This window comes from Netta rufina (assembly GCF_964035555.1).
Source record: "Netta rufina genome assembly, chromosome: 8".
Lineage (NCBI taxonomy): Eukaryota > Metazoa > Chordata > Aves > Anseriformes > Anatidae > Netta > Netta rufina.
In genome coordinates this window covers 6,163,008-6,175,153 of record NC_140131.1, presented here as the reverse complement: position 1 = coordinate 6,175,153, position 12,146 = coordinate 6,163,008, and the positions used below count along the sequence as shown (strand labels likewise).

At 42.1% G+C, this 12,146-nt stretch overlaps 1 protein-coding gene across 1 annotated transcript; it reads left to right on the top strand.

The window, feature by feature from the left end:
* Positions 1 to 469: 469 nt before the first annotated feature.
* SHISAL2A (shisa like 2A) lies at positions 470 to 10,955 on the top strand (the record flags this gene model as incomplete). Its single annotated transcript, XM_084291154.1, has 3 exons — positions 470 to 651; positions 8,747 to 8,886; positions 10,774 to 10,955. The coding sequence occupies 3 exons, from the start codon at positions 470 to 472 to the stop codon at positions 10,953 to 10,955; spliced, it is 504 nt and encodes a 167-aa protein (XP_084147280.1).
* Positions 10,956 to 12,146: the final 1,191 nt, after the last annotated feature.

Below are 12,146 nucleotides of genomic sequence, written 5' to 3'. Positions count from 1 at the left end.
TAATGTGGGTAATTTTATCCCTCATAAAACCAAGGGGCTCTGAGCACAGCTGCCAAGGTGTGATCCCTCTCAACTACCTCATCACTTCACCAAGACCCCTCGGAGGCTTATAAGCAGAGGTGGACCCTCGAAGTCTCTTCTCAACTTCGGACTGACCGCTGAGGGAGACCCAAACCCCATCGATCAGAGCACTTTCTGCGAGCAACCCCCTCAGGGCGGGCGGCTCCCGGCTCTTCCCCTCACCTCAGGGCGCGGGCGGCGCCCGGCTCCCGCCGCTTCTCCCCGCGGCGCCGCCCGGGGAGGGCGCTGAGGGGGCCGGCGGCCGCCTCCCGCCGCCTGCCCCGCTCCTCGCCCCTCACGGCCCCGCAGCCCCCCGGCCGGCCGAGCTCCGCCCGCTCGCCGCCCCACCTCCAGCCCGGGTGCCGGCGGAGCTGAGGCAGCGGGCAGCCCCGCGGGCGGCCGCGGCACGATGAGCGCCGAGTGCAGCAGCTACCTTAACGCCGACAAGGTGCTGGTGAGCGGCTTCAGCTGCCCGCGGGCGGGCGGCGACGCCCGCGCCGTGTACTGCTGCGGCTTCCAGGACGTGAAGTATTGCTGCGATGACCCCCACAGCTTCTTCCCCTACGAGCACAGCTACATGTGGTGGCTCAGGTAGGGGAGCAGCGGCGCCCGCCCTGCCCGGCATGGAGGTGGGGGATGCGCCGGCGAGGCTGGGTGGCTGCTCCGGGAGGTGAGGGACCTGTGTTGGTCCGGACTTGCCTGAGGGTCTATTTCTGAAATACTTGTAGTCTTTCAGGCTGCATTTGCTTCAAAGAGGGGCTTCTGCCAGGGTGGGTTTTGGAGGAGATGGCTCGTGATCCCGGCAATGAGGTGGGAGATGGTCGGTGTGGTGCCTGTGGACGGAGCATCCCTCCGTGCTTTTGGTGTGAGGGGAACTTGGGTCTTGTGGCCAGAGCTTGTAAGCTGGTCTGTGCATAAAGTTCTAGTGACTTCAACTACTTCTCTGTGTGTGTAGTATGACCTAACACTGAGTAAGTTTCTATTTGGAAAATGGCAGGTAACTATACTCATGGTCTCTGGGGTCCATCTGGATCTCCAGAGGTGCTGGTAGGGGAGCACACACCAGCCTGGTGCTGTCTGTGCCAGGTTTCTCTCAGGCTGCCCAGCATCCCTGCTGGCTGTGTCGGGGTGTTGGTGCACCCTGGCATCATGCTTTCAGTATTCCTTTATGGTCTCGTTATCCCCATATGTATCTAAACCCTTTCTGGACTTGCTTCTGCAGTCCCAGTAGTAGCAGTCACTACCTGCTGTTTGAGGATAGTTCCCTTTACAAGCTTCTAGAGCTCTGTTTCCTGGTAGTTTTCTGGAGGGCCCTCCAGCATTGTGGGATTTGGTGAACGACAATTACATGTTCAGTTTATGCAAAACACTCAAAACATTATAAGCATTTGCATCAGCCCCCAGCTTTCACCTTTCCAAATTTAAACAGTCCTAGTAATTTAGTCTTTAAAGTCCTATTCCATTTTAGATTATCCTTGGGTTACTCTGTCCCATTGATCGTTTTAGTTGCCTTTTCACAGTGCTGTTCTTGAGGTGCGTAATCTGGAGCTGCATGCTCAAGATGTGGGTAAGGCGAGGTTTTACACAGTGGCAAAATGTTGCCGTCTGTCTTGGTCTCAAAATCCTTCCTTTTGATGGCTGATGCTTTGTTGATGTCTTTGGCTGTTGCTTCATGTTGATGCTGATTTTATTGAACTGTCACTGACTCTAAAACATTTTTTCCTGCGTTCAGAACTGGCAGTTCTGACTTTGTCATGTAGGCTTGGTTGTGTATATTTTCGCAGTAGGTTATGTACATTTAAGTTCATCTGCACTGTTTCTATCTGCTCAATTGGTTTCCTGTGAGCCTCCTAGCACTCCCTGCCCTCATAGAATATGATCACTTGAGTAGCTTAGGGTCATCAAACTCAGACTTTGTTCTTTTCCGGGTCATAGATGAAGACTGAATAAAAAGTCTCAGCACTGACTTTTTGTACTGGAAAGGGACCATCTAGCCCTGTGCTCCGCTCCTTATTCTTTTAAGTCATTTTGGATCTGGAACAGAATACTTTCCCCAATCCTGTGTCAGTTCAGGATTTTTATTCCCACCTCCTGTGTGTGGGATATAGTTAGATTTTCAAAAAGCCTTTGGCAATGTATGCAGGGTTCCTTTATCCATCTGCCTATTGACACTTCACAGACTCCATCCTGCAGGTTAGCGAGGCAGTATTTTCCCCCTGCGGTGATGCTGGCTGTTTTACAGAAGTTTGTGTCTGGAAGCAGTGAGCACCAGGAGTTTCCTGAGGGCAGAGTGTGGTAAGAAAGTAGCTGAAGAGGTGACCTCACCAGCGAGGGACCTGTCCCTTGTATTGAGGTGAGCAGGGCAGGCCTGGCTGGAGCAGTAGCCAGGACCAAGCAAGTCCACAGTGGTGATGCAGGCCCAAGGGCAAGCTGAGAAGTTAAGTGAGCAAGTCAGGAGTTGGTCTGGAGACAGTAACCAGTCAGTCACAGCCTGGTGATCCCCACCAGGCAAGTCCAAGCTCAAATCAGGAGGTAAATCTGCAAGTGAGGGCCTGGATCAACACGGATTGGCCTGGTGCAGGGTAAGAGCCTCAGCTTAATGGCAGCTCCCAAGGGAAGGAGGAACAGAGAAGCAGCCCCCTCAGAGCCTGGAGAGCTCTCCTGAGGGCCACCAGCTGTATAGGCTTGGTCTGGAGCATCCAGGGCACTGGGGAAGTGGGCGATGAGGGCCATGATGCTGTGTCTATCTCTTGGCTTAGTGGTCTTACTCTTTTTTTATGGACCTTTTTCTTGCCCAAGTGGAAGTCAGGTTTGCTAGTATGTAGTTCTGGGTTCACCCCTAGAGCCCTATGTTAGCTTGGACTTGCATCTCCAGCCTACCAGTCCTCTGACAGAGTGCCTTACGTGGAGTGCCTTGGCCAGCGGTCCTGCAATTTCACACCTCAATTTCTTCAGGGCTCTTGTTGTCCAGTACTGTACACTAGATAAATGAGAGCATACAATTATTTAAAATCTAGTGTCATTGATATTGAACATGAGTTTCCCAAGCATCTTCATCTCTGAAGACTGATACAGAACTGTTCAGCTTTCCTGCTGTAAGAGGATGTTCCCAAGTGTCCTTCTTACATTTTTCTCATTGAATAACCATGCTATTTAACTTTTATATGGTATAATTTTTTTGGATAGTCTGTTTTGGTCATGGGAAGCCTTCTTAAGATGGCAGAACTAGTGTATAATGAAGATTTGTTATGCTCTTGCACCAGGATTGGTGTAATGAAGGCTGTTAAAGCTAGATCTTCCAGAAAGTACTTCAAAGGGCAAAATCCTATGAGAGGCTCTGATGAAGTACCTCTCTGAAGGAACTTCACTTACAAAGATCTTCTAGGGTCTGAGAAGTGACTTCTAAGCCTCTGAGTCAGAAATTTGGGCCAAAACTTTGAAACTTCAGGATTTGATTATTTTTTCAATATGGTGGCCCTAAGCCGCTGATGGGATCTGAGGAAACTGCAGTTGGTGTGGTTTTGGTTGTGCTTAAGTTCTGCCATAACCGTTTTTATCCCTCATAGAGAAGAGGCAAATAAATGTAATTTACTTCTCTAAGCAAATTAACAGAATGGTTAGAATCTGTTTACTGAAGTGCTTTCCCAGTAACAAATGAAAGGACAATTTTTAGTTCCTAACACTGGAAGCTGTACAGTACTGCAGCACCTTAAACTGTATATATTTGTACATGACAGCTCCATTAGGCATTTAAAGAAGACATGTTTAAAATAACATTTTTCTGATTGCTCTCAATATTTTGGTGATCCCTGCTTTGTTTGTCTTTGTTTCAGGCTGTTGCCTACATCAGTGTCAGAACCATAAGTTAAAATAATCCTTCAAGTGGTTATTACAGCTTTTGAGGGTACACTTCTAAGACTTAACCCTTAAGACTTAAAATTTTTCAGGAGCTTGCCAAACCCAGCCAAGATATGCCTGGAGATTGTGAAACTGCTGAAAAAAAAAAAAGGAAAGGAACTGGAAGATCTTCTGGGGAAACTGTTACAAGCTTTTCTTTAGTCCAGAGCTTGAAATTCCTCATCCTGCATCTTCCTTTGCTTGGCTGCACCCATTAATTTGAAAGCAGTGGCTGAACGCACCACCAAGAGGTTGGTGGTATCTCAGGGATTACTTCTGTTTGACACACCAGGAACAGCTTCAGGCAGTTAATGTGCATTTCTGTTGTGTTTTTCCTGCTGTGGGAGACACATTGCCAAATCACTTGGCAGCCAGCTCTGACAGAAGTAATTCCTGAAGAAACCAGCAGCCTAGGCAACCTGAAGCAATTGTCTCTTGCAGGCTTACCGTTTTTTTTTTTTTTTTTTTTTTTTTTTTTTGTTTTTTGTTTTTTGTTTTTTTTTTTTGCCAAATCACTACTGCCTGTACTAAGTTTATAGCTATATGCTTCACTTATTCTTGGCAAAACTGAACCTTCTTTTCCCTTCTCACTCCTGCAAAAACTGATCTTTGAAGTGTTCCCGAACACCTGCTGTCCTAGGAGCTGCTGGAAAATCACAAGAAAAATCTTAGAGCAACTCTTACAAATTATGTAGCTTTTAAACTTTTTATCTGTAATATTAGTTGTTTCTTGCTTATCTTTTTTCTTCCCCTGGTAGTTAAGATCAAGTAATGTATCTTTTGGTTTGTGGTCTAGGGGCTCTTTCTACCTTTCTGGGAAAGCTGACCTCAGGGAGGAAAAGTGAAGGATGTCTTTTCCTGTCTCAAGTCAGGAGCCCATGGAACAGGGAAGGAACACGAGCAAAAAAGTAGCGGTGTGAAGAATTTGCCAGAAGGTTTTGGAGCTTCTGAAACACAAAACAGATGCTACAAATCACTAGTGAGCAGGGCACTGAGAAACTTCCCCTTCAGAGCTATGTACATGTACTTAGGACATCTTTACCTCCAAACTGAGTGGAAGGGGGAAGCACTGAGCAGGTAGCACTTGGACTGAACTGTGATGCTGGTGTGTTTGGTCAATACATTTCGTTTTAAAATCTTAGGGTTCTTTATTGTTATTGCTCAAAGTTTATTTTGCAAATGATATGGCTTCTTTCAGTATCAAATAGAATTACAGTGTCCATTCCAAAGCCTTATCTTTTGTTAGCTTCATATAATATTTGATTAAAACTGAGGCATGCCAAGTATAGCTCTCAATCAGGATACTTTATTAACACCTGTAGAACCACAGTGACCTAATGCTCTAGCCAGACTTTGCTCAGCTGCACAGATCTTCGTGAGTGTTTTGGCTTTCCAAAATAGCAAGACTTTTACTCCTGTCTGTCCGTTCTTCCAATCTTCTGTTAATATTTATCAGTTGCTTCCCAAGTACTACGTACGGTACATCACCGCAGCAATGGTATTGGGAACATTTGTTTCACTCAGATCCAGATGACTCATGAGCTTCCTTTTAATCTTTCGGTGGATGTGCTGCATCTGTTTATCCAATATTTAAATTGTTCCTTGCTGTTGTTGGTGTGGACGGAGTAGTTCTAAGGACTAAAAATAACTGCAGGTGGCTGCTGAGCCTCTGCTGCAAGAAATGTTGACCCACAAAGGAGCTCTCCAGACAGCACAGAGGAAGCCCTGGGGAGCCTGCAGATGGTGAAGCCTCTCTGCTCAATAAAGCCTCTGGCAGTGCAGCTGTGGCAGTGCCACACGTGGTGCTCAGTGTAACAGCACCAGGAGCACCAGCGATGCTTGTGGTGCATGGCTGTGTTGTTGTATGTAGGGAAAAAAAACTTGGGAGAGCTTTGTTTGGTTTGTGGATCTTCTGTCAAACTTAGAGTTGCTCATGTTGTGTAAATGGCACCAGGATTACTGCTAGGCCTTCACAGCTGCTTTTTTATGCTAGATCTGAGGATGGGTGGGGAATTGATAATGTTAGTGAGGCCACAGCTGTGGACAAAAGCAACTTTTAAGTTTTCTTGTTTAATGGCTGTGTTGCCAGAAGCCTGATCTTGAAGACTCATCCTGAGACCTGTGGGCTGTTATGTGGACTGCTGTGTAGACTTTAAACACCCACTGTTTGAAGTGAACATGGCAAAATGTTTTTAACAAGAGCTTTACATTACTACTAGGTGGAGTAATTGCTGGAGAAGGCAGGGGACCTGCTGCAGGGTTGTCTTTATTTTCAGGGAAGGGTGAGCATTAAAATGATGGCTATTTAGGCGTTTTGTTTGATAACTATCTTAACTATAAAAAGAAATGTACCTCTGTCTTAGAATGCTTCAGTGTTCAGAAATGTAGAAGGCATTTTAAATTCCCCTGAATTAATTCAATAAATTAAAAAACAATCTCACTCCCAAACCTTAACCTCAAATCAACCTTTTAGAAATTAATAATACACTCTAAGAGGTCTGATTGCTTCAGCACATTGAGAACAATCTGGTATTGACATACCATGTTTGACAACTAAGTACAACCCGATTCTTAATTGCTGATTGCTTTAGGAAGTGATATCTAGGATGTCTGTATTTGATTTTGTGGTGCCAATTTCCATGTTTTGGGTAAGATCTCTTCATGTTGCTGCTGCATAACAAACATTTTTTTAGTGATGTGTAACCTATCATAAATCTCTGACTTGTAATAGGAAATGGAGAGTTTCCCCCCAGAACTGTTTTTTTCTTACCTTTGTTGTTCGTAGCTTGCAAGGCATCTTGCACAGTAATAATGCCAAGGCATTGTGCTGCACAATGCTCAGCTGTACTGCTTAACAGTGTCATCTGCCTCTGCATGGAGGAGAGCTACAACTGAAGTAATGGATGCCTGAATAGAGGAAAAAAAAGTAATATGTACCTGATTTAGTTAGCTTTAGAACAGCTGACTCTGCTTAACATTTGGATAGGAGATAAGCAACTTCTTTTGTCCTGCACTGCAGACTGTTATTTGAAAGAAATCTTAAAATAGGGCTAATTCTAACAGAAGAAAAAAGCACAAATACCTATTTCTGAAGAGCCTCCGGGTATGTGTTACTTCCTCTTATGGAATCAATCAGCTTTGGAGATCATTCTTGGTTTGGCTGCTCGCCTTAGCCCAGCGTAGTGCATTGCTTCTGTTTTGTCCTTGGAGTCAAGATGTTTCAAATGAAAAAATGAGGCCAGAATCCGTGTGAGATCCCTGATTGTAAGAACATCATCAAATGCCATATTAATCAGAACGTTGCTAGCCTCTATGCTCTGTTTGAGCCAAAAAATATACTTAATGTGTTCATGTGAAACTAGCTTGTGTAGCTGAATACCATGAGCAATCTTCATAAAGGCAAAATAATTTTTTCCAGAACCAATTGTTTCACTGATACCAATTTACTTGTGTGTAGAGCTAAATGTTGTACAGACTTTGTTAATGGATTTGGCATAACAAATGAGAACTTTGTGTAAAAGTCATACTAATACCTGCTGGACTTAAGAGTTTCTCTTTTGGACATATATCTGTGTCATGGGAGCTCATAGAAAAGCTTTGCAGTAACTTGAATGTGATGTTCTTGAAAACATCCTGAGACACAATTCTTACCATCTCCCTGCAAGGCCTCAGTAGAAGTGAATTCTGATAGTGGTGCTGTGTTAGGGGATTTTTATCACTAGAATTCATATCATAGAACTTAAGACATTCATCTCTATCCTTTTTCTATGTTAAAATCATAAATACACTGGAATAGTAATATAAGGATTCTCAAGTCTCAAACCATGATCAAAACACCACTTTTAATTTCCTAAGAAGTCTCTTATATTAACAAAGAGCCACAACCATGATCACAGTATTCTACCTAGATCTACAGAGCTGCTAGTAGAACTGAATAATGTGGCTTTCACATTTATCCCATTTTTTATGGACATGTCAGCTTTGGAGGAAGACCTGTTACAAACAAGTACTTTGCTTGAAGTCCTATGATAAGTTTTTCTAGCAATAAATGTGGTATTTCAGGTTGAAAATGCAGCTTTAATAATCATGTTTGAGAAAAAGGAGCTTGCATCAACTGCCTGGAGCTCTGGAATTCCACTTTTTGTTTCCTTGTGATATTTAGCAACTCTCAAAATTAGTCAAAATTCTGTTAAGGAATTGAAAAAATTGGGGAAAGGTAAAGCAAAAAAAAAAAAAGAAAAAACAAAACAAACTAAAGACCATTTTTTTTTTCAGTAGTTTGCATTAATTTTCTTGTCAAAATACCTTGCTTTTTTTTGTCTATTTGGGAAGACCACTGTTAATTTTCCCAGTTTTTGCACAGATAGTAATATTGTGTGAAGTCTCTGCGTCCTTCAGACTGTACTTTCAATTGGGAAACACAGTGCCTGTATTCCTGGATTTGGTTTATCTGGGAATATGCACTGCTTTGGAGTAGTTTGATTCACTGGCACCAGTTACTGCATTAAGTTCTTTCTGATTTTCATAGACATAGCTGAAATCAAGCTGAGGGCTACTGTGCATAGGTTACATGAAATATCATAAAGGTTCAACTGCTGTGTAATATCATCAGCCCTTCTGAGGGCAACAAAATAATGCAGTTTATGCAAACTAAGTATCGAGCTCTAAATTTCTATGTACAGTCATTCCCTTACCTGTGTACATGTAAACTCTGGGCATAATCCTGACCACTACTTCAATGGCTATCACAGCATGTTTGTACACCTAATTTCTTTATTTTCTCTCTTAGTGTTGGAGCGCTCGTGGGCCTGTCAATAGCAGCAGTGGTCCTGTTTGCTTTTATCATCACTGTGTGTGTTCTCTGTTACTTGTTTATCAGCACAAAGCCTCGCAGCAAGCTGGATACTGGTTTACACTTACAGATGGCAGGTAAGGCTGGATATTGACAGAATAAAGCTCTTCCTCTGGAGGAGATAACACTCTGTCGAAAACACATGTGGAGAATCCAACTGTACATTTTCTTCTTGATGGTGGCCCTAGGTTGTAGTCTGTTTTGCTAGATTAACTTCTAAATGAAATCTGTAATGAACTCAAATGAAAATATTTAGCACAAGCTCAATATATTTAATTAGTAGGAAGAGTAAAATTCTGCAATCCTTATTAAGGATGCAACAAATAAATCCCATCGTCAGCAAGAGGCCAAATGAGTTGTTCTGGATTTCCTATCCAAGTGCACAAACATATGGTAATGATTTCATTCTAGGGATAAGACTCTCAAAAGTTCTGTGTGATTCCTCCCTGACAAGGAATTATTCTTTTTCATGCCTTAACTTTGTGCATGGACTGTGGATGAGCAGACACCTACAGGAAAAATGCATGTCACCTACTGGCATAGGAGAAACTGTGGCTACCTCAGCCCAGTATTTGTGGCTTAGATTGTAATGGTAACTAAAAGCTTCGGGTTTCACAATTCTTTCCAAAGATGACATTCTTGATGGTTGGTTGTATTAACAATTATTTTTAATTAATTAAAAGAATTAGAACATTTATGCAGGTTGGCCAGTACAATACATTATCCACTGACTATAAAGGTCACCTTGTTGGGTATTAGTTAGAAATTAGTGTTCTCAGTTGAATACAAATCTGAGAGAACCAAGGAAGCATTGGCATAAGCTGACATTGCCTTAGTACCATATATACATTTTATCAGATCAGTGGCAGAAAAGTTTCTGCTCTAAGAGTACAGGTGTTCGATCGCAGAGCTGGAGTGGAAGCAGGCATGGCTAGGCTTATGTAAGATTTATTTTCACATGTATGTGAGAAACCTACATATGTGAAATCGAGTTGCAAGTTCTGATGGCAGGATGTGGTGTGATAAGTTTCAGCTTTTTTTGAGAGAGCTTTCTAAATGTGTAAATTTGGCTTTAGTTCAACAAGTAAAGTTTTTGGAAATAAAGTGAATGTTTGTTCTCTTGTTGGATTTTATTTACTTAGGCCTTATAAGTAGAACAAGTTGAAAAAGGGAAATAATTCATGGAAAGAAATCTCTTGCTTTTTCCCCATCACCTCAAATTCAACAATTTTTTTTTTTTTTACTAGCTTTTAAAGTGCTTCCATACTTGAATGCCAATAGATGACCAATGAGTTATTGTAATTATAGCCTATCAGACAGTAATAAGCATCTAACTCAGTTTACTTCATACCAAACTTCCTACATCTTGTTTTTTTCTCTAGAGAATGCAGTTTATAGGGCTCTCAGGAAACGGAAAGCCTCCTTTGGAACTACCTAAGCTGAGCAAGCTGTAAAAGCAAAAGTCACACATTCAGCAAACTGCTACTAATCTGCAAATTGAAAACTTGACACCTGTCCTGGAGACAGACAGTGGAAATAGGACCTGCTACCTAGAGAAGCCTAAATAAACACTTGAGTAGGATGAACAAAATACCCAGTGAACTCTTATAAACTGGCATTATGCTTTTCAATGTTTTGCTGTTTAACTTTTCCCCTCAGTTTTTTTTTGCTGTGTTATTAGCTCTTGGTCTATTCTATTGCCAGGACAGCAGTGTTTCTCATGCTTTGTGTCTTTGTGCCAGACTGCAGGGTTCACATAGGTATTCTCTTTCTCAGTTCCAGGTATTAGGATTCACGATGTTGAGAGATCTCTCTGTTTCCTTAACCATCTCCCATGTTGTTTTGAGCTTTATTCAGACAGCATTGCTTCATGTTTAAGCACTGGTTTGACTTTTTGCTTGTCCTGTTTTCACTTTTATTATTCTGCTGCTTTGACTGCTCTGAATGGCAATTATTTCACACAGAAGTTCTGATAGCTTTAGCTGTTGATGAGGTAGACTGCCAGAAATTGAAAGCCCATTGCTTTGCCAAGGTTGAGAGATCTTTGAAAAAGCTGAAGGATTTCATTGACAAGCCTGAGTGCTTATCTTCATCATACCTGGGTTTCTTCTGCGTGGAAGTTATGCAAGATCAGAGCCTCTTATGAGTTGGCTGGTTAGCTGCTTTCAGGCCTAAGGAATAATAAAAGCAACCTCTCTTCTGCTCTTTCTATAGGCAGTAAAAATGAAAACAATTTTTAGGAGCTTCAGAAGCTTTTAGGCCTTAGGATGATGGGTTTTACCTGTGAATTCAGTTTAGTACTGCTTTTCCTGAACTAAAGTAGTCTTGCCTTCGGATGAAGCCTGTCACACATCAGATGGTCAGTGATCAGTGTCAGTACCCCCGTAGCATTCAGTGTATGCTCATTTATGAAAGCAGTACTTATAAGCATTTTCAGTCAAAATATATCATCTCAGATGGACTTCTGTATTTCATTAAACATACAATTGATTATTGTATGCCTTTCTTCCTTCATGTAGTAGTCAAAAAGTTGGTTATTGCGTGGCTCATCAAAGACTTCCTAAAAATAGGAAGTAGAACTGTTGAATTTCTACATAAGTAATTTAAAGTTTGGTAGTAAATATAACAAGATGGATGTGCAACTTCTATTAAATTTTCAGATTCTGCAAAAGGCTTATCAGCTGGAATTTGCCTGTTTAGCTTTGAGCAATGGTGTTCAATGTTTTTTTCTAGTGCAATGGGTGCTTCTATGTATTACTACTTGTAACTGTTAGACTAATAATCCTATTTGATTTACTAAATGCTTTTGTTTTTCAGACAGTGAGGCTAGAGGGAGTTCTATATGTTAAAAAATACAAGTACTGGATGGATTCTACCAGTGCTGTATGGAAGCAGGTATGGTAACAACACTTTTCCACCATTCTCTATTGTATCTTTATATTTTTTGCTCTGTTCAGTACGTAGTGATGCAGATAGGAAAAGTGTTCTTCAAAGTGCTATGATTCTTTATATGGGTTTTTAGTTTTGCAAAAAGCACTAACAGAAAAGGCTGGGGGACCTTGGGTCATGCTTGTGGACCTTATAACAGTCTCTACATGACATACACCCATACTCCTTTGTGAAGATATGCAAGAGATGACTACATTGTCGTGAACGGAGAAATCTTGAATTACTTGTACATGAGTACTTCATGGTTGTGGGCTAGAGAACATTACATTTCCCCAATGGTGTCTTTGTCCTTTCCCTGGTGCAGTCTGAGCTGCACTAGACCTTACTGAGGATGCAGCCATTGTAAGTTATTCAAAAGAAATTCTTCTATAATGAACTGGTAGAAAGG